We start from the raw sequence: 24,051 nt of genomic DNA, 5'->3' as shown, positions 1-24,051 counted from the left end.
AAGTTACTTAACGTGAGAAACTGGAAAGTGCTATGGAAAAGTGGAGGGAAGGTGGGGGCTGGGAGGTGGAGGAAGAGGCAGGATGCTGTGGTGGCCCAGGACGTGACCCCCGACAGTGCAGGCGGCACCAGGACCGCGTTCTAAACAGCAGGGCAGAGACGGGAGGTCGCTCCTAAGCTTAGGTTATCCGACTCCATCCAGGCCGACGGGAGTGGGAGGCTCTCCTCTGGCCCTGAAAGAGCGCAGAGAGGCCCACGTGGCAGGCAACTGTGAGCTGACCCTAAGACCTAAGGTCAGTTGCCAACAGCCCAGAAGAAGCTGGCCCTCGGGCACACAGCCACCAGAGACGAATCTTGCCAACACCTGCATGAGCGTGGAAGCAGATCCTTCCGCAGCTTGGCAGCCAGCTGAGAACACAGCCTCGCGGACACTGCGACGGTAGCTCTGCGACACTGAGCAGAGGACCAGCTAAGCCGCGCCTGCACTCCGTTCCCACAGGAACGTGGTATAACAAACACGTGTTGTTTTAAGCTACTAAGATAGTGGTACCCAGCAGACCCTAGGGTACAAAGGGGGGCTCTAGGAGGTGAGCGCTCAGCAGGCAGGAAGTGAGCCAGAGAGCTGGGGACCAGACTCCCAGGCAGAGCGAGCAGCCAGCGCAACTGAACGCAGGCCACCGCGTGCCCGCCGGGTAAGGACCTCAAACAGGGGCCTGGAGGGGAGGGCACACACGAGTCAGGGGGTGCGGGGGTGCGTTGGGGGACCCAAGAGTAAGGGAGGGGCGGGGATGAGGGGGCGTGGGGCACCCGAGCAGAGTGGGAGGGGCCGGCTCGCGGCCGAGTCATCCACGGCGCACCACCGAGAGGCGGGGGGGGTCTCGCCTCCTAGAGCGGCGCCGGAAGGGGCGGACCCTGAGGCGGGGCTTCCGCCAGCCGCTCGGCCGGGCCGCTTCCGGAGGGCGGGCGCTGAGCGGCCCGAGGGGTGGCTGGGGGTCGGCGCGGGGAGGCGTCCCCTCCAGGCCGGGGCCCTTTCGGGGGCGCGCCCGCCCCGCCCTCCAGACGGGACTCGTTGGGTCCCTCTGGCGCCGCGTGGGTCCCTTTCCCAGAGCTGCACCCGCCCCCTCTCGGCTCCTGGGCGCCACGGATAGGAGGGCAAGTCACGCGAGGACCAGCCGGGTGCGGATCGAGGCGGAGGAGTCCGGGGCCCTGCACACGCCTGGAGAGGCTCTGTCGTTGGCGGGGCGCTCTCGGGGCCCCTCTCCCGGCTTCGACACTGCTGCGGGGAAGACCGTGCCCACAGACGGCTTGGGTGCATGTTTGCCCCTGGATCTCAGACCAGCTAGAAATCAGTCTCTCCCTGAGACCCAGGCTTCTGAGGGCGAGCGAGGTTTCCAGGGACGGTGCATACCCAAAACTTCGTGTTAGGAGAGGCCTGGGCCAGAGTGCGAAGGCGCTGCAGTGAAGTCGCACAGCAGGTACCAACATCCCTGCCTTTCAGCCAGGGTTCTCAATGGCTCTGGCCAGGTGGATTGGGTTTTCGGTGTGGTCATAGCAGTCACCGAGCCCAAGGGCCTGTGAAATGAGAGGACCAAGAGAATGGCCTCAGGTCTCCTCCAATTTTAATTATCATTGTATTCCTTGGTGTGCACGGGACCAAGTGAGGACATCAGGTCTCTGCCATTGAGTACTTGCCAGCTCGAGTTGAGCAGACGGTTGTCTAGAATGTTCCTGAGCAGCAAAATGTGCAGGCTCCAGCCAAGTAACAAGGGATTCAGAGATGAAAAAGATGAGATCCTTGCCCTGAAGAACCCTGACTTTGTCTGGAGACTTTGCCACACGTCTCCAGGGTAGCAGGAGACCTGGTAGGGGAGCAGTCGTGGGGCACAGCCGGCAGGTGTCAGGGGTCGCTGCTCTCCACCACGTGGGTCAGCATGGAGCCCGGATGAGTCCACACCTGCTCTGGAGGGGCGCAGGCTAGAGGCTGATGGCACTTTCCTGTCAGTTCTTGGTTTTCACTGTTGCTTCCTAGAACTAGACCCCAGCTCAAACGCCAGCCTGGCTGACGGGCTGTGATCCTCTGCCCTGGTGCCACCTACCTCCCCAGCCAAGATGCCCCCTTATGTCTGCACGCTTCCCTCCACCGAGATGGCTTGTATCATCCTCAGTTCTGGCTCCCGCCTGATGCTGAAGACAGCCTCTTTCCAGAAGCCACTTCCAGTCGAGCCTTCGGAGAGTGACGCTGGCCTGAATCCAAACCAGACCCATCATCGAGAAGAAAGCAGTCTCTAGGTCTCGTCCAGGTGGGGAATGTACCGTCATTTCACGTGCTGCCTCTGTGTGGGAGAGCAGCGGACAAGAGCCCAAGGATCCCCTTTGACTTAAAGGGGATTCAAAGGGTTTATATCCCAAAACGCAGGCCACTTGGAATGTTCGCAGCTAGGAGGCCGCCCTCTTGGTTGAGACAGCCTGTCAGGACACGGGTAAGCAGCCCAGGCCAGGAGAGGGCTTCTCAGGACGGTTTGAGGGCTCAGAACACGTGCTTCCTTCGGAGCTCAGGAGAAACTGCTTTCTCCTGACCTTATGGGATTTCTTCGGCCAGCAGTTATTTAAAGAGCCTGAAGTTTGTCAAGGCTCTGTCCTGGAATTCCATCATTTGGCACGGAGAGGCAGATCAAGGAAGCTCAGAACTAAAACCAAAAAAAAAAAAAAGTTGATGAGGTCCTTAACCAAAGAAACAAGAACCATGCAGGTGGAGTTTCTACAAGCACCTGGGCCCGACTGACTCCTGTCTGAGGCTGTGGTGAAACCGGAATGCTTTTATTTATTTATTTATTTGTCTTCTTGCCTTTTCTAGGGCCACTCTCGCGGCATGTGGAGGTTCCCAGGCTAGGGGTCGAATCGGAGCTGTAACTGCCAGCCTACACCACAGCCACAGCAACGTGGGAGCCAAGCCGCGTCTGCGACCTGCACCGCAGCTCACGGCAACAGTGGATCCTTAACCCACTGAGCGAAGCCAGGGCTCGAATCCACAACCTCATGGTTCCTAGTCGGATTCCTTAACCACTGAGCCACGACGGGAACTCCTGGAATGCTTTTAGATGGGACAGAGCACATCAAGTTTTTTAGGCAATGCAAGCAAGCTCCTCGGTGGTGGTTCCCTGGCAGCCTTGGCCCTCCGCGGATGAGTCAGCTCTGGGCACATGCCACGAGGAGAACCAGAGCCCGTACAGGAGCGGGGAGTGTGGGCGGGGAGGCCTCCGACGAGCCCTCCGAGCAGAGCTCCGGGTGAGTGGGGGCCGGCAGCACCACCACCTGCTGCCAGGGGCTGTGCAGAAAGGACCGGGAATGCGTGGGGAACCTAAGGCGGCGGGGGGGGGGGGGGGGGGGACAGCAGGGCTCGCAAGCCACTGGGGACTCGGGCAGGGATGTGACGGGCGTTCACTGGCTGCTGTGTGGAGGATGGACCCTGGGGAGAGAGCAAGGGCACCCACTCAGGGGCCAGCCCTGAGCTTCGTGCAGCTCAGAATACAGGCTCCAGCTGATGGGAGGTGCCTTCCGAGACGGTCACGCGTGGCTCCTGCCGCCAGTAGCTCCCAAAACACTCTGTCTGGTCCCAAGTACAAGAAGCGGAGGAGCAAGTAAGAGACCAGAAGTCCGCCTGGGGGACCGCCCAGCCGTCCTTGGTCCATGGTCCACATGAGTCCCACTGGTCGCAGGTGTGGGGACGCCATCCCCCTGGCACAGGAGCAAGGGCTTCCTGGTCAGCAGCTGAGTCAGTGACACTGCCATCCACCAAGACAAGGGGAACCGGAGAGAGGAGAGGTGCTCTGGGAGATTGAGTGCTCTTTGGTCGTGTCCAGCCCGGGGCTGATTAGGTGTCCAAGGGGGACACATGAGCAGGGGCAGGAAGGGGGCCGTGATCCCGCGCCTCCAAACACCTTCGCTGCCTGTCCATCCGTGGAGACGCGGCGCTCGCAGAGCTCACGGCCTTGTTCTTCCCGGACTCCCGTTTAATGTTCGCAGGCTGGTTGTCCACCGTCAAGGGTTGGTGTGCGCTTCTCTCTGTTGCAGAGTTTCTGTGCCAGAACTTCGGTTACAAGCTCAGAAAAACAAAGACTCTTGGCCAGAGCACAACCTCTGAAGAAGCGGAGCGACGCGGAAACTCCCACGGCCGGGGGATTGTGCTGCTGGCTCGTCTCCTGGCTCTTGCCGGCTTCCAGTGCTCCTTCCCCTCCCCTGGGAATGAGAGGGATGGAAAGGCCCGCTGGCAGAAAAGAGACCAGACCCCGGAGGGAGAAGGAGGTGCTCGGAAGGACTCCCCAAAAGAAGACGTGTCTGCGGAAAAACCAACCAGAGATGCGCTTTGACCAAAACGCACAGGAAGGAGCCCAGCCTGAGCCCTGAGGGTGAGACATGTGCCTGAGGCCTCTGGTGCTTCATGGAAAGATGACTTCCAGGGGTTCCCGGGTTCCCGCCCCTCCAGGGGAGGCAGCCCGAGGAACGCAGCTGGGGCAGGTGCGTCTTTAAACATCCGACGGACCCTGTTCGCCACCAGCGGGTCCCTGCTGGAGAGAGGCCTTCCCCTGAGCTCGGGCGGGAAGCCATTCCGGCACAGCTCTGACGTGACCAAACCCAGCGCGTTCACCATGGAGACAAGCCCTTTCAACGCCGTGTGTGCGGCATCTAACTGCGGTTCAGATCCGCTAAACCACCAGCAAACCCACACTGGAGAGAAACTGGAGGGGTGTGAGGAATGTGGGGGGACTTTCACCCCAGCTCGTGTCTCATTCGCCATCGGAAACGTCACCCGCGGAAGAAGCACTGACCAGGGTGAGTCATCCGCCAGATGCGGGCGGGCTTTGTGGGCTCGAGACCCATCCTGGCAGGGCTGCCCTGGCGCCCCCTCGATCGGGCCTTGTCCACTCAGGTTGGGGGTCCCACCCTCACCAGGAACACCCAGGTCTGGCTGGAGACCTCCATCGTGTCACCACGATGACAAGGACGCTTCTGACAGCTGCGGCACCAGGGGCAGGCTTCGGGCCCTGGCACAGCCCCCACCTCCCGCTGCTGTCTCTGCCTGTGGTGCCCACGCTGGCTCCCCAACCACTGCTCCTTTGGAGACTGGTCTGCAGCCTCTCAGCCCTCAGCGTCCTGAGTCCATCTCCATGTGGCCTGGCCCTGAGCTGGACGGCAGTGCTTTGCAATGAGCTCCAGGGACCCCGCTGTCCCCCGGCTGGCTGTGGTGGCAGTGCTGGGCCTCGTCCTCTGCCTTCCCTCCTCGGCTGGGGCACCACTTGAACGCGGCCCCCCTCCCCAGGAACTGGACCCCCTGTGGTCCTCGCAGCTCAGCCCCCATCCCGGCTGAGGGACCTGACTCACCAGGTGAACCACCGTGACACCAAATGCTGCCGCCACGCGAGATCCCTGCCCCGGCCACGCGGGGCCCTGGGACGCCCATGGTAGCTGGGATCCCTTCAGACGCCAGGCGGTGGGTCCGTCCCCAGGGCCAGCTCTCCATTCAGGTTTGTCCCACTTCTGCGGGCCTCGCCCCCAGGCTCCATCCTGCCCCCGTCACGTCCCCATGCTGGGCCTGCCCGTGGTTCCCTCCGGGAGGGGTCTGGACGGCCTCTGTGCTCTCCTGGGGGGGGGGTGCTCTGTCCCAGCATTTCCACGTGGTGTGGGAGGGGCGAGGCGACTGCCATCCAGGAGGGAAGGTAATAGGAAAATGCTGATATTTAGGTTTTCAGCAGTTTGGACCCAGAAAACAGAGCAGCCTTCGTCGCGGGGGCTCCCACGACAAGTGTCTCCCCAGCCTGACAGGTGCTGACCTCTTCTCCGTAAAAGCTGCGACGGCAGAGCAGCTCTGCCCGAGCTGGCGCCTCCCCCCCGGGCTCGGCAGGCCCTCCTCCCACGCGACAGCCCGGCCCAGGTGACGGGCCCGCGGTCCTGCTCTCACCGACCAGGAGATGGCGGGGCGCTGAGGCAGAATCTCCGAGCAGGTGCTGGGCTGGCCTAGGGGGGACACGCCTTTGGTCCCGGGTGGGGCAGGTGCTGTGAGGGACGCGACTGGGACGTCTGGCAAACTTGAGTCCAGACTGTCCCGGGGAGGGGGGGACACACAGGGTCACTGCTCCCCAGTCCGAGGGCCTGTGGCCGTCCCAGGCAGCATCCTCGTCACGAAAATGTATGCGAAGGTCACGGCCTCCAGGCCACGGCGTCCTGATGTTGGAAGTTTGCGCAGAGGCTGACAAGGGAGCGACGACGGCAGGACCCACACGGACCCTGAGCGGTGGCGACGCAGACCGGCTCAGCGTCGGGCGTCCCTGAATCTAGACTGAGGGCTGGCAGGCCTTTGCTGTGAGGGGCCCGAGGCAGGTGGTTCCCGGCTTGTTGGCACGAGGTCCCGTCCCGACGCAGCTCGGCGGTGCCAGGCAGAGACCGGCGTGCGTATCCGCGGAGCTTTGCTTCCAGAAGCAGGAAGGTGGGGCCGGGGCGAGAAAGGCCCCGCGTGCTGGGAGTCCCGAGGTCCTGCAGACCCAGCGTCGGCAGGAGGAGGGCTGGGCGCGGAGGCCCGGAGAGGCCGCGGGGAGGGGCGGGGAGACGCCCGGAGCCGGCGGCCCCGCTGTTGGCCTTGCTGCGCCGGGGAGAGGCCGTGGAGGCGGCCGTCAGCCACGGTGCTCCCGCGGGCCAGGGGCTCTGCGTCCGCTCCATCTGGTTCCCTTGGGTCGCTGTTGACTTGCCCTGACGGATGTATTTTGTGTGAAGAGCATCGTGTGACGTGCACCCGAGCTTACGGTGCTTCACGCGCAGAGAGAAGAGCCGCCGTTTTCTGTGTAACCACGTTTCCATGGTATTTCCCACGGAAAAGCCGTCTTTCTGCAGTTGCCTGCCAATCCGTGGATTAGAAACACTGGTTCAGCAGTTCCCGTCGTGGCTCAGTGGTTAGTGAACCCGACTGGCATCCGTGAGGACATGGGTTCGATGCCCGGCCTCTCTCAGTGGGTTAAGGATCTGGCGTTGCCGGGAGCTGGGGTGTAGGTTGCAGACGCCGCTTGGATCCCGCGTTGCTGTGGCTGGGGTGTAGGCTGGCAGCTACAGTTCGGATTGGACCCCCAGCCTGGGAACCTCCATGTGCCAAGGGTGAGGCCCTAAAAGGCAAAAAAAAAGTTGCTCTAACCATCTCCTAACAAGAGCCTGTAGGCCATTTCCTGTTTAGGTCGTTATAAACAATGCGGCGTCTCCTCCACATTTAGGGCCAACGGGGTGGGTCTCCAGACGTGAACTGCAGGGAGAGAGCATTCTGGCAAATGCTGCTGCCTAAGTGCCCCAGCAGCGCACAGACAGCAGGTGAGTTGTCATCTCGCCGGGCTGGTAGAGGAGAAGCAACTTCTGATGTGACACCTTCGATTCCTAAAGAGGAAGCGGGTGGCCAGGTGCTCGGTCTCTCGGGCCAGTCCTGCTCCTCGTGCTTCGCGTTCCCCGGGGGGACGCTGACAGCGCTCGCCTGTGACTGTGAGTGACATCCTCAGTGCGGCGCTGGCCCCAGGGGTCCGCCACTGTCCTCTGGTCACATGTCAGTGTCCTCAGCGAGGGGACGTTTGCCTCCCGGCGTGAGACGGCGGCGCCGGCTGGCGGCCTCCGTGCTTCTCTCAGGAAAGCGAAATCAACCCGGAAGACAACGGAAAAGTGATTTTTTAGCAGGAGGCATGAGGAAAATCACGCGGTCAAACTAAAACCACTTCGTCATCTTCTTCTCTTCCTCTTTAATGGCCACACCCACGGCACATGGAGCTCCCGGGCCGGGAGTGGCATCCAGGCCACGGCTGCTGACCTGCGCTCGTGGTGTTTTTGCCCGTGGCGTTTTGGTGAAGACGGGAGGGCTCGCTTCCTGCTTCTTCTGAGTGAACCATCATGACGCCACACCATCGCCAAGCTCTGAAGCCGAGTCTTTCAGATTCATCAGATTTGATGGGTTGTTTAGGGGGGTTTGTTTTTGTTTTGCTCTTGCTATTCAAGTGAAACTCAAATTCCAGGAAAAGAAAACCTAAGTTACCTAAGTCAAAGGAAAAAACATAATAAAAGTTATGAAACACTTGGGGTCCCATCGTGGCTCAGCTGTGTAACAAACCCGACTAGTGTCCATGAGGACACAGGTTTGATCACCGGCCTTGCTCAGTGGGTTAAGGATCCGGTGTGGCCGTGAGCTGTGGTGTAGGTCGCAGATGAGGCTCAGATCCCGCGTGGCTGTGGCTGTGGTGTATGCTGGCCGCCGTAGCTCTGATTTCGACCCCTAGTTTGGGAGCCTCCATATGCCGCCGGTACAGCTCTAAAAAGACAAAAATTACAGTTAAAAATTTTAAAAGTCATAAAATACTTAAACCGTAATGATAATGAAAATACAACTTGCCAGAACCTCTGCGTGCAGCTAAGGCGAGGTGGAAATCTGTGGCCTCACGTGGTCAGCAGAGCTGGCCGTCTACAGGCTGTACATCCCAAAGGGAAAAACGGCAGCGTGCCCATCGTGGCTCAGTGGCTTACAGGCCTGACCGGTATCCATGAAGATGTGGGTTTGATACCTGGCCCTGCTCAGTGGGTTAAGGATCCGGTCACAGACACAGCTCGGATCCTGCACAGGCTGGCAGCTGCAGCTCCAATTTGACCCCTAGCCTGGGAACCTCCCATGGATGCCACGGAGAGAATTTAAAAGCAAAAGTCGGGAGTTCCCGTGGTGGCGCAGTGGTTAACGAATCCGACTAGGAACCATGAGTTTGTGGGTTCAGTCCCTGCCCTTGCTCAGTGGGTTGACGATCCGGCGTTGCCGTGAGCTGTGGTGTAGGTCACAGACGCGGCTCGGATCCTGCGTTGCTGTGGCTCTGGCATAGGCTGGCAGCTATAGCTCCGATTCGACCCCTAGCCTGGGAACCTCCATATGCCGTGAGAGTGGCCCACGAAATAGCAAAAAGACAAAAAAAAAAAAGCAAAAGTCGGTTCTTTGACAGGACTGCGGAAACTGACAATCGCTGGCAGCGGGATCCAGGAAGAGAGGAGGGGCAGAGACTAAAACGCTAAACCGTCAAGTCAGGAGATGGGAGAACTTGGATGAAGCGGGTTACGGAAGAAAGACGAGTTACTGAAGCGACGCCAGAGGGAACAGCCCGCAGAACCGCTAAGCCCCAGACAGACTTGCAGCCACAGACCACAGTCTCGCTCGCAGTGACGGCGAGTCCAGACGGTGTGCAGGTGACTCAGGCAGCAGGTGCCTCCCGCCTCCCAGATGTCGAAGAGGAGACACTCCCGCCTTCCTTTATGAGGCTCGTATAACACGCTGTCTCAGTGACAGCTCAGTGCCACGGGCTTAGAGATGAAAAAGCGCTAAACAAAACACTGCAGATCAAATCCGGAGCGATTAAGAGGGACTGTGGCAGGACCGTTCTTTTTCTAGAAAGGCAAATTTGGCTCAAAATGGGTGTGATCGGAATTCCCGTCGTGGCGCAGTGGTTAACGAATCCGACTAGGAACCACGAGGTTGCGGGTTCGGTCCCTGCCCTTGCTCAGTGGGTTGACAATCCGCCGTTGCCATGAGCTGTGGTGTAGGTTGCAGACGCGGCTCGGATCCCGCGTTGCTGTGGCTCTGGTGTAGGCCGGTGGCTACAGCTCCGATTCAACCCCTAGCCTGGGAAGCTCCATATGCCGCGGGAGCGGCCCAAGAAATAGCAACAGCAACAACAACAACAATAACAACAACAACAAAAGACCAAAAAAAAAAAAAAGGGTGTGATCTCTCACATTTTCAGTTTTACGGAGAACTGGGGCACCATAGTGTCATCTCAACAGCCACAGAAAATATTTGCTAAAATTGGACATCCATTCGTGATTAATACCTCTTCACCCACACGGACTATAATGGGCGTTTCCAAACCGGATGTAGGACGTCTCCCAAAACACGCAGCAAGCAAAACCTTAGGCTTAGGTGTTAAACGTTTGCAAACAGGAGCAACGCGGAGCGGCCGCCGTCACCCCTGCTCTTCCGTCTCGGAGATTCCGGCCGGGGCAGTAAGACAAGGAGTGAAGCCCAGGAGCAGCCTTAGGAGGGCAGCCCTTAACTGTCATTCTCAGCGGCTGTCACTGCCTGCATGTGGCCACGGAAGTGACCACCAGCTGTGGAGGTCACTTATGAAGGGCTCATTTAGCAAGACTGTCACAGCGACCAACGTGCAGAAACCGGCGGAGGTTCACACCTGGGAAGAGTGGACGCGGGGACTCAAGCAGGTGTCTTCACACCACCATTCGCGTCAGCGGGACTCACGGTCGCCTCTGGTGGGACCCACGGACGGGTCCCTCTGCCGATGAACAGGTAAACAGGTAAACGGCGTGGGCCCTGCACACGGAGGCATAGTAGCCGCAGGAGGAACTGGGCACTCACACGCGATGCCGGGGATAAACCTTGAAGACACGATGCTTGGTGAAAGCCAGGCACGAGGGACACGTACTGAGCGACTCCTTTTATACGAGGTCCCCAGAGCAGGCAAGATGCACAGAAAGTGGGACGCTGGGGGCTTGCTGGGCTCAGAGGTGCGGTTGGGAGGGTGAAAAGGTTTGGGGTGTGGGTGGTGGACATGGATACACAGCATTGTGAGTATTTAACGCCACTGACTTCGTCACACAGGATGCACTATTAACAAAACTCAACGTTTAAAAGCTGTTATCGAGGAGTTCCCGCTGTGGCGCCCCAGGATCGACAGCGTTACCGCTGCAAGTGCCCGCGTGCGTGTGCCCAGAGCCATGTCCCTACCGCACGGCTGGCTCTTCTCCCAGCAGAGGGACCCCATGCTGATTGTCCTGCTTCGTTTAGTCCAAAGGAACGTCCATCCTTTTCAGGTTGTGAGAGCAGATGGGCCCCAAAGCCAGAAACAGGTGTAGAAAAGAACCCCAGAACCAGCAGCGGGACCTCGTTCCTCGGCTCCAGGGAGGAACGGAGATGAGAGGAAAGAAGAGAGGCCGTGGGGGGAGGAAAGGCCCCGGCCACCCATGTCCTGACTGTGGGCTCAGGCCGTGCTGAGCTCGGAGTCTGCTGCGTCCTGGCTCCCAAGGCACAAACTGCAGCCACGTCTTGGCGACCACGAAGCTGCTGCTCCACCCCTTGTCCAGAGTCCCTGAAGGGTCCAGGCCCAGGCACAGGCCGAGGCCGACGCTGCAGACTCTGCAGCCAGGGGTGTCCAAGGCCTGAGGCCAGGCATCTCATGGGGTGAGCTCCCAGGCACCTTGGGCCCAGCACACACACCCTCGAGCTTCCTGTGGCATGTGACTGTGTCACTGTGGCCTCTCCCACGAGGCACTCAGTTCGTCCCTTTTTTTTTTTTTTTTTTTTTTAGGGCCACACCTGCAGCATATAGAGGGTCCCAGGCTAGGGGTCTAATGGGAGCTACAGCTGCTGGCCTGCACCACAGCCCCAGCAACACAGGATCTGAGTCTCATCTGTGACCTACACCACAGCTCACAGCTACGCTGGATCCTTAACCCACTGAGCAAGACCAGGGATCGAACCTGCAACCTCATGGTTCCTAGTCGGATTTGTTTCTGCTGCACCACGACGGGAACTCCTGGTCGTTCCCTTTTGGTTCCACTCTTGGGGTTACTGGAAGCTGGAGCACACAGGGTACCGGACTCCTCCTCGTGCTCCCTGGCAAACTGAGGTGGCTGTGGGCTGAAAACGGTCACTTGCAGCTGGCGGTCCTGGGCCTCTGCTGGTGTAGACGCTTTCTCCAGTCTAGTTTTCCCCGCTGGTTTTTTTGGCCACCCCCACAGCACGTGGAAGTTCCCGGGCCAGGGACTGAACCTGCGCCAGAGCAGTGACCTGAGCCACCGCAGTGACGTCGCTGGGTCCTTGACTGCTGGGCCACCAGGGGATGCCCCGCTGTTTTCACTGTTTAGAGATGCAGCCATCCAGCTAGTCAAGGTCGTTGCACTTGTGCTTCATTGTATCTTCCCTCCCGTCATCGTCATCCGGAGACAGGAAGCGTGGCCTTCGTGTGGGCCGGTGTTCCTGTCTTCGCGGCTCTCTTGTCACGTGGTCCTCTGAACCCACGTGGTGCTGCCCTGCCCCCCACGTCTCTTCCCAGCAGCCCCAGCATCCATCACAGGACGCCCTTTGTCCTGCTGCCTCTGGATCTTGCTTTCTGCCACAGTGAACATCTGACCCGCCCTGTTGGCTGCATTCAGCTGCTCTGCCTGCAGCCAGGATTTCCCAGGGAGGCCCCCCTGCCGGCATCTCCCAGCCCCAGGCCTGCAGAGCCAGAGACCTGATGGTCGCTGCCCCTGGATAGGTCTCTTGGGGGCCACCTCACATTAACCAGACTTGTAGGAGGCCAACACACAAATCAGAAAAGGAACGTGGCATTCCTGTCGCAGCTCAGGGCTTTATGAGCCCAACTGGTATCCGTGAGGATGCGGGTTCGATCCCTGGCCTCGTTCAGTGGGTCGAGGATCTGGTGTTGTCTCGAACTGTGGTGTAGGTCTCAGATGTGGCTTGGATCCCGTGTTGCGGTGGCTGTGGTGTAGGCCAGCAGCTGTAGCTCTGATTCGAGCCCTAGCCTGGGAACCTCCATATGCCACGGGTGTGGCCCTAAAAAGACAAAAGACCAAAAAAAAAAAAAAAAGAATGTGCAAACTTAGAATGGGCACGGCACCTCCCTGTGGCACAATGCGTGTCCCTCGATAGACACCCCCCGCCCCGACCCTGGGTGCAGGCTCCCCCACTGTCCAGAAGCCAAGGCACCGGGGACACCCTCCGAAGCCGAAATGGCTCAAAGCGCAGAGGCGCTCGGGCCCATCTTGCTCGCAGAGCAGGGACAAGAGGAGATGCAGCACAGAGGCAAGTCCCGGCCCTGGCGCCTGTGCCGAGGGTGGCTCCAGGAACAAGCGTGTCAGGAGCCGCCCTCGCTGCGTCTGGAAAAGCTGCTACGTGACAGCTGAGCACTCTTCACTTTTTACCTTTATTCAAAAAAGCTAAAATACTCTTTGGATTTGTTGGGAAACGGGTACGCACATGGGTCTTTCATAAAAGTGAAGTCGCGTGAGGCAGACTTTGAAAAACCAGGGGTGGGGGGACCTCTCTACCTGGAGGACCCAGGCTCTGTCATTGCCCAGACCCCGCAGTCACCCCCCCGGCAGCTCTGCCCTGACCGCCCTCCTGTGCCCCTACTCGCCTTGTTACAGCCCCTCTTCTCGCAAGGGGCAGTCCTGCCCTCAGAAGGGGACGCTGGTGATATCTGGGGACATTTTGCTTGTCACAACCGAGGAGAGGTGCTGCTGGGACGTTAGGTGAAGGGCTAAAGGCAAGGTTCAGGAGGGCCGAGGTTCAGAAGCTGGAAGACTGGAGGGGGCGGCTTTCAGCAGAAGCCCCTGCACCTGGCAAGGCGCCCCTGAAGGTTGGGAAGGGCCTGGGGACGGGGCCCAGGTCCCCCTGAAGGGGTTGCAGAGGAAGGCAGAAATGTGGTGATGGGCCAGAAGTCTTGGTAGCAGTAATTAGAACCCAAGGTCTCCCGCCTCAGGGCAAACAGAAGGGCCCCCCTCCACCCCCCTGAAACTAAACCAGGGGGCCAATGAGGGAACGGGGGTGGGGGGAGTCCAGCCCCCAGGCACCTCCGTCCACCGCCAGGGAGGACGCTCCAGACAGAAGGAGGTTGTGCGCTCGTGTCGCAAGCCCCTCCTCCCTACCAGCTCCCTGACTCCGTCCCGTCTCCATCTCCGGAAGCAGCCACCAGCCACACTCCAGCCTGAGCCCCATGTCCCAGCCAGCAGCGAGTGCTGTCATTTGTGTCCACCAACGGGGCCCCACCGAGCCTCCTCTCCTCGCCGGTCCCTCCCCTTCATTCCTGCCTCTCCACCGCCGCCGCCCCAAACTGGTCTTAGCTGCACTCTTCACTCCCCAGCTGCAGTGGCTCCTGGTGCACAGAGAATGAAATCCGGGCTCCTGACTGGCTTCAAAGGGTCCGGCTCGTTCTGTCCCTGCTTGCTCATGACTCTCCCGCCTGCCTGGCCCTCCAAATCCTCAGTGATGCTCCGTGATGCCCCAGGACCTTTGCACGCTCTTCTCTGATTACTCTCACCTCCAGCCGTTGTGTGACTAGCTCGCCTCCTCCCTCCCTCTCTTCTCTAATGTCACCTCCTTAGCCCTTCAAGGCAGGGACCAGCTTGTGGCCCAGGGCCTGGTACTAGGTTGGGCAGAGAGGAGCAGGAGTAACTTAGAGACCCTACAGTGAGCAGGGCTGGAGGAGCAGGTGGCGGTACTATCTCCACCCCTAGCTTTTGGCACGAGTCAGCTCCTCCAGGCGCGGGCACCTTTTCTCCAGCGCCAGGCGATCTGTGCTTCAGCCTCTCCCAGCTCTTCACCCCCACAGGGGCAGCCCTTCCCCACACACTCGGTCCTTCTTCTGTCCAGTTTCCCTGCTGCCTCGGCCCCCGCCCTGGGACCAGATGCCTCTTCCTCTGTGATGTGATGCTCAGGCTTGGGGCTGTGGCCCCTCCCTTGCTGTCTTCTTGCCATCCTTCCCCCCAGGCTCAGGGGTGGCCGTGGGCAAGCCACCCTGTTGGACTGCCATCCCTACTGGACAGGTTCGTGGGATTCTTCTCCCACTGGCTGCTGTTCCCAGCAAGAGGGGGTGACCCTTGACTTTGTTGCCAGTATCGGCTGCCTCTGGGCACCGGTGCCAAGGAGAATCAGAGCCGGAGTTGGAGGAAACGGAACAAGTAGCTTTAACTGCAGGCAGAGGGGACCACAGCAGGCTAGAGCCTCCACAACTGTGTCCCCTGAGGGGGTAGTGAGGAGTCTTACGGCATCAAGGAGCAGGGTGTGATCCATGCCGGGACATTTTCCTGATTGGTGGGTGGGGAGGTCCCTGGGAGTCAGCGTAATCAACCTCCGGGCTCTGACCCGTGAGGGGTCCACCGGCGTGTGGGCAGCACCCAGTTGACGTCTTCCACCTGGTGGGGCTCCAGCACCTCCAAACAGCTTCAAGGACATGACTCAGAATGTTATCTATAGTCCTCGAAAAAGAACTAACTAAAGGTCCTTGACTTCGTTGAATGGCTAAACTATTCTGTCTTACTTGACTATTTTCTGTTTTTTTTGTTTGTTTTGCTTTTTGGGGCCACACCAGCACCATTTGGAGGTTCCCAGGCTAGGGGTTGAAACAGAGCTACAGCTGCCAGCCTGCACCACAGACACAGCCACATGGGATCTGAGCCGCGCCGCGTCTGCAGCCTACACAGCTCACAGCAACGCCAGATCCTTAACCCACTGAGCGAGGCCAGGGATCAAACCCGCATCCTCATGGATCCTAGTCAGGTTTGTCAACCGCTGAGCCACGAAGGGAACTCTAATTTTCCTTTTTTTTCCTCTATTTTCTCACTTCTCTGATTAAATTGATTCTTTGACTAAAGTTTCCCTAGAGACAGGCAGGCAGAGGCCATGAGTGGGGGGTCCACCCTCGGAAGGCCTCACAGGGTCCTGCTGGGTCACACCTTCTTTCTTGCAAGTTGGAAGAAGCATTCTAAGAACCAGGCTGAGAAGGAGACTCTGATGACCTTCAGGGAGGATTCCACGAAAACGTGTTTGGGAAAACCTGTAACACACGCCTCAAGCCCTGGAGTTTGGGAGCGCGTTTCACGTGGCCTCACCGTTTAGGGGACGTTTGAGACACCCCCCAAAAAGGGAGGAAGAATGTCTTCAGCAATTCCCCAGCAAACCATGCGGGTCCATGAAACATCCGGAGGAAGGAAAAATACCTTCCAGTTAGATGTGGGGGGAGCTTTTCATATTGCGGATGTCGCGGGGAGAAATCCAGGGGGTAAAAGGGCTTTGCTGGGTGTACGTGTGCGATGCAGCCCTCGCTCAGCACGGAGGGGCCCGTGCCGGACGCCGGCTTCCCTGGAAGCGGCGGACCGGGTGCCGCGAGCTCAGCCGACCAACCAGGGGCCACCGGCCTCGACGGGCTGGGCATCCCCGCCCCGAGGGCGCGGGCTGGTCCGCTGCACGCGGAGGAGCCGGCTCTCAGCGCGGCTGCGGTGGTGACGGGCCTCGGGCACCCGCGGAGCAGCCCCCGCTCGGCGAGCGCCCTCGCCCACCGGACCGCAGCACGCGCGGCGGGGAGGGGAGCCGGCCGCCCCGGGGGCTCCGGACCTCGCGAGGTCACCGAGCCGCCGTCCTCCCGGCGCCCAGAGCGTCCCGGAAGCGCGGGGCGGGCGGGGCGCAGGCGCACTTCCGGCCGGCGCGCGGGCGGCCGCCTCCCGCGCGGAAGGTGAGTGGGCGCTGGGCGGCGGCGGCGGGGGTCCCCGGCCGGGCCTGCGCTCGCGTGCGGCCCTCGCGGGCCGGGTCTGCCGCCGCGGCCTGGGGGCTGGGGGCGCGGGTGGCGGGCCGCAGCGGGCGCGCTGGCCCCTGGCGACCGCCGGCGTCCGTTTGTGGGGCGTCTCCCTCTCCCCCCGCCTGGAGCCCCAAGGACGGGAGCTGTCGTGATGCCCAGTTTGCAGATAGGAGACTGAGGCTCAGAGCTGCGTCTGGCCCACGGCTCGCGGCCGGACTCAGCCCGGGCAGCCTGCTCTCTGCTGCGGAGCGCCCCGAATTCGGGCCCTTTCCCACTGGGCACAGGCTCCAAGCTGGAAGGGGGGGGTGGAGGAAGGCATGTTCTTGGGCCGGTGGCGTTTGTGTCGCCTCTGCCTTCAGGCCGTTGCAGCAGCATGAACGTGAGTTTGCACTGGCCTCCCTGCGTGACCGCCACCTCCCCTCAGACAACCCGAGAGGGTGAGCGTCCCCTTTCCCAGACAAGTCCCCCGGCAGTTAACCTAAGACGTGACTTAGGGCGGTGAGGACCTGCACCCAGATGTCACGACTGCAGCCCCACCCTGTGTCGGCTTCCCTGGCTGCCAGCGCCCTCCCCATCCTAGGGGGTGAGGTCCGATGAGGCCGCCCCAGAAGGCCTGCGCTGCTGAGCCCTGTGGGGGCTGCCTCCCCAACTCCTTGAAGCAGGTACTGCCCGTGCCCTTGCTGGGTGTGCCCTCACTTTTGTCCTTCCCCTGCCTCCTTTTCACCCCAAACACGGACCCTACTGCATCACCGTTTCTGCAAACCAGACGAAAAAAAGTATCTTTGAGGCCAGAGGCGCCTCCGAGCACCGCGGGCAGGGCTGGGCGTGGAGGTCCCAGCCTGCAGCCTCTGAGGAGGGTTTTCCTCTGAAAATGTGACCTGGAATGCTGACGCTCCCGCAGGCAGCTGAAGGTTTTTGCCCCCCCCGCCCCCAGCTGTGATGTGGGAAGTATTTCTGGGAGAAGCAGCTTGCTGTGCTCTGTGGGCAAGGTCGCGGGTGGGATGACATTCCAGGCCATTGCTGGGATGGGAGCTTCAGCTCAGTCTCTGTAGGTGTGCTGGCACCACCCACGTGGCGAACTAACATGCCAGGGACCTGGTAGCCCCGCGTCCCGGGCCTCACATGTCCCTCCTTGGTATTTTGTTTCTCTGACCCAGTGGCGGGGCCTCCAGCTCCCCTGTGGCTGATGGGCAGCTGGCTTGCACGCCCTCCCCTCAGATCCCTCTAACCCGTTCATCCTGCTGTCGTTTTCATTTCCCAGGTCCGGGTGCGCACACCTCAGCAGGCCTTGGGGGACGATGGCAGCCCTGGTGGACAGTCAGGAGCCCCCTCACGTCCTGTCCCCTGTTGGTCTCGAGTCACCAGGGACACCTGGAGCCCAGCTTCACGGTCAGCAACATGGTATTTGCCCTGCACTGTGCTCCTGCTTCCTCTGGGCACTGTCACCGCGGGCAGGCGGCTCCCTGGGTGCTGGGACCCCTGTACCCTGGTGCCTGGGCTGGGCCTTGGGCAGTGGTGGGGGCTGGGGACCGAGCTCTATGAGCAGCGACTCCCTAGGGGACAGTCCCCTGGACTGTGTTTCTTTGGGGGAGTAGGGGTGTAACAAGCAGCCTTAGTGGCAGGCCCTGTGCAACAGGGGAGAGTCACCTCATTTCCCTCTCGGAGCCTCTGTCCCCGCCAGGAAGATGGTGTCAAAAGTTCTGGGCGAGCTGGTCTGGGTGGGACCTGCAGGGAAGGAGCCGCTGGCCTTGCTTCACCCCCTGGCAGAGTCTACGGGTGTCCAGGTGCAGAACTAGCCAACAGCTGGTTGGAGGAGGACGTCCAAGCCTGTGGTGGCCCCTTTTCGCACTCAGCGGTCAGGAAGTCCGGGGGTGGGGGGTCCTTCCATGCCCCCTGGCCTGCAGGAGGCCTGTTCTCACTCTTCTCACAGTCGAGGACACAGATGAGCTGGTGACAGCCAGGACAAGGGCCCAGAGGTGTCCCATCCCACTCAGGGCCAGTCCCTTTAGCCTGCACTGCTGTCCTAAAGAGCTGGCAGTGGGCAGGGGCAGGGCCCACTCTGCGCCCGGGGCTCTGGCTCTTGGCAGGTCCCGGTGCCACAGAGAGTATGTCACGGCAGCTGCTTTGTCGAGCAGAACTGTGCCGGGCGCCAGCTCTGTGCCGAAGGCTCTGGGTGGATTCTCTCGAAGCCCGGGCTCAGCGCTCCCAGACGGGCGCAAACAGATGAGGACTCGGAGGCCCAGAGAGCTCGGGGGTGGCAAGAGCGCTAATGGGCCAGTGCAGGGTGGAGCAGGAGCTGCCAGCGTGCCCTGTGCCGAGCCTGCCTCCAGGACCCCCCTTGGCCCACTTGCCGTCCCTGTGGTGGCCAGGCCAGGGGTGTGGGTTGAGGGTAGAGCTGGATGCTGCCTGCCAGGAGCCCACACATGCCCTGGCACATACAGGGTGCAGGCCTGCGCCGAGCCAGCCGCCTGTCCCTCCGCAGTGGTTTCAAGACCTTTCCCAGGGCTCGCAGCACCCTGTCCCCATGGGCCACGCCCCCGCCCCTCCTGCAGTCCCAATGTGGGGGCCACACCTGACCTTCAGTTTCTCACGTCACCCTCACACCAGCCTGGCAAGTAGGACCTCCTGTCTCTGTGTTTCCGATGGGGACCCGGAAGCCCGTGGAGGCCAGCAGGCCTCCCACCACAACACTCTGACTCAAGTCCACGCCCTTGGCCCCCACAGGCCCAGCAAGCCGTGCTTCTCCTTTCGGGGAGGCGGCCCAGCAGGACGGGAGGGGCTGTCCGCAGGAGAGGATGGCTGGTACCCGCCTACAAGCCCCCAAGCCCACACAGGTGGGGCTGCCCCACCTGCTCTCCACCAGCCACAGGCAGAAGGGCCCAGAAGGCTGGTCTGGGGTCCCCGAGCCATGTCTAAGTGCCCTGACGTGCCCAGGGCTTGCCCGGTGGGAGGAAGGGGGGAGCAGCCAGCCGCTTCAGCCCTCCGTGCGCTGTGCCGGAAGCATGTGGGGGGACCCTGCTGGAATGAAAGAGCAACGCAGGGCCACCACAGGCTCTGGAGAGGGCACCGTGCAGGCAGGGACAGAGTCAGGGAGGCCCCGAGTGGGGGCATCACCCCCCTCCTCAGGACAGGCCCGGCGTCCACGTGGTTATCCAGGGCGGAGACGTCCCCTCGCAGCCCGGCGCGCCCTCCTCCGCTGCTGGCTTCTGCTTTGCTCCGGGTGCGCGGAGGCTTTCACAGGAAAGACCCCGGCGTTTCAGGAACCCGCCTCCCCACGCTCAAACCAGAGTCCGTGAGACGGGCCAGAAAGAGCATGCTGGGCTCCGTCCCGAGAGGCCTGGGGTCCCTCCGACCTCCCACATCCTTGATCGTTCCAGGAGCCAGTTTCTAGGCCCGAGGGGCTGAGCGCAGCACTGGGCGCCAGGGCTGCTCGGGCTTAGGGAGCAGAGGGCCTCCTCAGAAGGGGAGCCCTTGCTATAAGAGGTGCAGGGAGCAGCAGGGGCGGAGGGGGCGCGGCTCTGGCCCCGGGGCCTGGGCTGGGCATGAAGCTGGGGTCGTGCAGTAATGCGGTCGAGGCTGCCCCTCATGAGCCTCTGGGTGCGGGCAGTGGGCAGGGCGCCGTCCCGCTTCTCCCGGCAGCTCCCTGAGGCTCGCAGCAGAGCCAGGCTATGCTGGGCTGGCCAAGGGCAAATCCAGCTTCTCGGGGACTGGTGCCCAGGCTGTGCCCACCAGAGCTGGTGCTGCCAGAGTGAGTTCTGGAAGCTTTGGTCTGGAGCCCTATCTGTGAACAAGGGCAAGCAGCACCGGAGGCTGGACACCTGGGGCCTAAGCCCAGGGGTGGGGAGGCACCCCAGTGGCTGGTGCCCGCTGGCTGTCCTCTGCCCGGCCTGCTCCTCTCCCCCACATCCAGGCCTCAGGACACACTTTCTGTGCCATTTTATAAACAAGGAAAGCTTCCAGCCCCCCGAAAAAGCACCCATCGCCCTCCCGGCCTCCTTGTCCTCCCCCTGGAGCACCACCCCCCAGCGCTGCGGTGTCCACTCGAGCCCTGGGCCTGGGGGCCTCGGCCCGGGTCGGGTAAGCCGGTCGCTGTCACTAGTGAGGGTGGCCGAGCTGTCCCTGCGTCATAGCCGCCCCAGAGGTGCCCAGCCTAGGGGGACATGGCACTGGGCACTGTGGGAGGGAGGGCGTCTCGACGAGCCACACAAGCAGCAGCTTGTCCACCTGGCAAGACCAGGCCGTGCCAGGCCCTGAGCCCTCAGATGGGTGAGGGCAGCACCCAGAGCAGCCCATGCTGCCAGGCCTGCCCATACCAGGGCGGGGGGGAGCTGGGAGAGCAGTTGAAAGGCCCGGGGTGGCTTTTGGTTGGCGCCCACCAACCCCACCAGTATTGCAGCACAGCCAAGCAGTGCCTCGGGGCACCACCTCCTGATCACCCCAATCCTTGGTGGCTCTCGGGGAGCCTCTGGAGGGCGAGGAGGCGTGTGTGTGTTGGGGGTCATGACCAATTCTAGAGAAGGGACGCTGAGCCCCAGCTCCCTGTGCCCCCCAGGTTTCCCCGTCTGCAGCCCTGAGGTGCCCTCCCAGCTGCCACAGGAGGAGGGGCTGTGGGACCTGGACCTCCAGGACGAGCAGGAGGGCCAAATCGCCAGAGACACCTGCCTGCCAGGTGAGTGAGCAGACCTGCTCCTGGGTCTGCCCAGAAGGGCATTACCCGTGGTTGCAGGCCCCACTTCTCCCTGGACCACAGTGCTCTTCTGTCCCCCTCGGCCCTTCCCCATTCGGTCTCAGTCTTGTTGCTGTGACACTCTCTGGACTGCGAGTGCAGCCCAGACCCCCATGGGCCCCTGCCTGTCCAGCTAGAGTGCCCAGCTTGGCATCACTGCCACCCCAGGCTGGCAGCTGGGAAGGCGTCCTGTCCCCACCCCTTGCGAAGTGCCCTTGGCCTCCACTTGTCCCCTCCGTCCAGCTCTGGTCCCCTTCTCCCCAAGGCCTGGCTGGGGCTTCCTTCATCCCTGCTCTCAGCCCCTTGTTCTCCTTCCTCTTGCCGCCCCCTCCCACAGAGAAGCCCTTGGGGTGTCCCCTCGGGGTCTGCGCGCCCCCCCCCCCACCAGCCGAGCCTGGAGGTGTCCAAGGTCTGGTCCCTGGAAAGCCGACCTTCCAGGTGGGCAGGAGAGCTGGACTGAGAGGCAGTTGCCGCCCAGACCTTGGCCAGTCCAGGGGCGAGAGCCTCACTCCCTCGGGGTTCTGGGCAGCCTCCACCGGGGCGGGGGCTCCCCGCTGGCCACATCACCTGGAATGGGGCAGGGTCCCCGGGAGGGACGGCCTCGGGGGCCACTGAGTGCGCCCCGCCTCTCGCGTTTCTCACTCCAGATTCCGAGTCGGAGCCCCAGCTGGCTCCGTCGTCTCCCCGCCCGCGCGGCCCTGGAGAGGAGGTTCGCGGGGGCCGGGACCGGGGCGCGCTCCGGACCCTGCTGAGGCGTCTCGCCCGGAGGCCCAAGTGTGGGGATGGCTTGGGGCAGGAGTGCAGCTTGGAGCAGCCGCCGGGAGCCGGGCCCTGCACCCAGGAGAGAGGAGGCCCCTGGCTGGGGCCGCAGGGAGCCGCGGGGACAGAGGGTGGCCCGGAGCGGGCCGCCGAGCTGGCAGGCAGCTGTGCCAGGGGCTCGGGCCTCGGGGCCCGGCAGGGCGGCCCTCGGGGCGGGAAGCCGCACCGCTGTGAGGCCTGCGGCAAGAGCTTCAGGTATAACTCGCTGCTGCTGAAGCACCAGCGCATCCACACGGGCGAGAAGCCCTACGAGTGCCCCGACTGCGGCAAGCGCTTCCGCGGCTGGTCCGGCTTCATCCAGCACCACCGCATCCACACAGGCGAGAAGCCCTACGAGTGCGGCCAGTGCGGCCGCGCCTTCAGCCACAGCTCGCACTTCACGCAACACGTGCGGGTCCACAACGGCGAGAAGCCCTACGCGTGCGGCGAGTGCGGCCAGGCCTTCAGCCAGAGCTCCAACCTGCTGCGCCACCAGCGGCTGCACACGGGCGAGAAGCCCTACGCCTGCAGCCAGTGCGGCAAGGCCTTCATCTGGAGCTCTGTGCTCATCGAGCACCAGCGCATCCACACGGGCGAGAAGCCCTACGAGTGCCCCGACTGCGGCAAGGCCTTCCGCGGCCGCTCGCACTTCTTCCGGCACCTGCGGACCCACACGGGCGAGAAGCCCTTTGCCTGCGGCGCCTGCGGCAAGGCCTTCGGCCAGAGTTCCCAGCTCATCCAGCACCAGAGGGTCCACTCCCGGGAGTAGCGGGCACGCGAGGCCTGGAGGAGCCGCGAGGGGCCGGGGACAGCGGCCTGGTGAGGAGGGGACTTTGGGGAGGGCTCCTGCCTCTGTGCGCCACCCGTTTGGCACAACCGGCACCGTGCGCTGTGTCCCGAATAAATTTTTTCTACCTGACAGCGACAAGGAAGGCCGTGGGGCTGCCCCATGCCCCGGCGTGTCCTCGTGGAGGAGCCGGGTGTGGTCAGCACCCCAAGATGGGTGTTCCGAGGCCGAGACCCAGGCTAGGCGGGCCGGCCGGGTGCCCGCTGGCACCCTGGGCTGCGGTCTCCGGCAGTCCTGTCCCCCACCCCACCCCATGCGTCTGGGAGAGGCGTGTAGTGTGCTCTTCAGCCGCGAGCCCTCCCGGCTGCTCTGTGTGCTTCTCACCTGCCTCTGCACCTGCTGGTGGCTGCCTGAGGCCAGCGGGCTTCAGTGGAAGGCGCCCCTGCCCAGGCTTTATGGAATTTGGAGGCCCAGGGGTTCCCCTCCTGACAGTTGTGGGCCGCTGCAGCTGGGTGGTAGCTTCAGCTCTGCCCTGTAGCTCTTCCACCTCCAGCCCCTGCGGTAGAGGGGGCAGCTCTGTGAGTGGGGGTGTCTTCTCCCTGCTCCCTCCTGGGCTGTTGGGACCCCGCTCCTGCCCCACGTGGAGGAGTAGCCTGGCCTCTCCCAAGGCAGCAGCTCCAGGCCTAACCTCCCCAGCCTTCCTTTTTCCCAGTGGCTGCTAGCAGCCAGCCCAGCGATGGGCCGCCCTGCCTCTCCAGGCTGCACTCCCAGGGCCGCAGCTACCGAGGGCTTCTGACCCCACCCCAACCCCAGGGCCAAGGCACCTCCTTGAGTCCTCTCCACTGGTGCCCAGTGAGGCCCTGGAAAAGAGAAAGCCTTCTCTCTCCTCACTCCCCTGACCCTAATTCTGCGCAGGTATCGCAGTGCTTCTGCTCTTGGGCAGCCAGGCTGCAGGGCGGGTGAGCAGAGTCCTCAGGGCTTCACAGGGAGCAGTGGGTCAGCCTGTGCTCCAGAAGGTTCGTCCTGCAGCCTCAGCGCCGAGGCTGGACTTGGATGCCTGTGCCACGACTGGGCCTCTTGGGCACCCCCAAGAGCAAGCTGAACCCGGCAGTCCTCCACTGTCCCAGAGGGGGCCACCAGGTGGGGAGGGAGTGGTCACACCCCCCCATCCATTTTCGGGGCAGGCAAGTCAGGAAGGCTGCCGGGAAGCGGGGAGGGTGGTCAACTCTCAGCAAGGTCTCTGTGTCCCCCCTTGTCCGGCAGAGCCCACGAGACGGCCTGAGTGGCATTTGCGTTGCGTTCCTTCCGTCAGATCCACTCGGCGCTTGCCGGGAACCCGGACTGGCTGGCTCCTGGGCTCCTGGGGCGTCGCCACCTCCG

At 62.3% G+C, this 24,051-nt stretch overlaps 1 protein-coding gene across 16 annotated transcripts; it reads left to right on the top strand.

Annotated features, from left to right (window-relative positions):
* The first annotated feature begins 981 nt into the window (after nucleotides 1–981).
* Nucleotides 982–22,803, top strand: GLI4 (GLI family zinc finger 4). Of its 16 annotated transcripts, none has more exons than XM_047785557.1 (7): nucleotides 982–1,474; nucleotides 2,165–2,479; nucleotides 4,071–5,521; nucleotides 17,622–17,761; nucleotides 20,271–20,437; nucleotides 20,913–21,029; nucleotides 21,734–22,803. In XM_047785557.1, the coding sequence occupies exons 3-7, from the start codon at nucleotides 5,402–5,404 to the stop codon at nucleotides 22,651–22,653; spliced, it is 1,464 nt and encodes a 487-aa protein (XP_047641513.1). In that variant the 5' UTR covers nucleotides 982–1,474; nucleotides 2,165–2,479; nucleotides 4,071–5,401; the 3' UTR covers nucleotides 22,654–22,803. The 16 variants fall into 16 exon arrangements, with proteins under 16 accessions (XP_047641513.1, XP_047641514.1, XP_047641512.1 ...); XM_047785558.1 differs by having other exon boundaries at nucleotides 982–2,479; nucleotides 4,071–4,829; nucleotides 4,950–5,521; XM_047785556.1 differs by having other exon boundaries at nucleotides 982–2,299.
* Nucleotides 22,804–24,051: the final 1,248 nt, after the last annotated feature.

The sequence above is a fragment of the Phacochoerus africanus genome, chromosome 6 (genome assembly GCF_016906955.1).
Source record: "Phacochoerus africanus isolate WHEZ1 chromosome 6, ROS_Pafr_v1, whole genome shotgun sequence".
In the NCBI taxonomy this organism is placed as follows: Eukaryota; Metazoa; Chordata; class Mammalia; order Artiodactyla; family Suidae; genus Phacochoerus; species Phacochoerus africanus.
The sequence above is the reverse complement of the archived record's forward strand: the minus strand, read 5'-3'. Positions and strand labels throughout refer to the sequence as shown.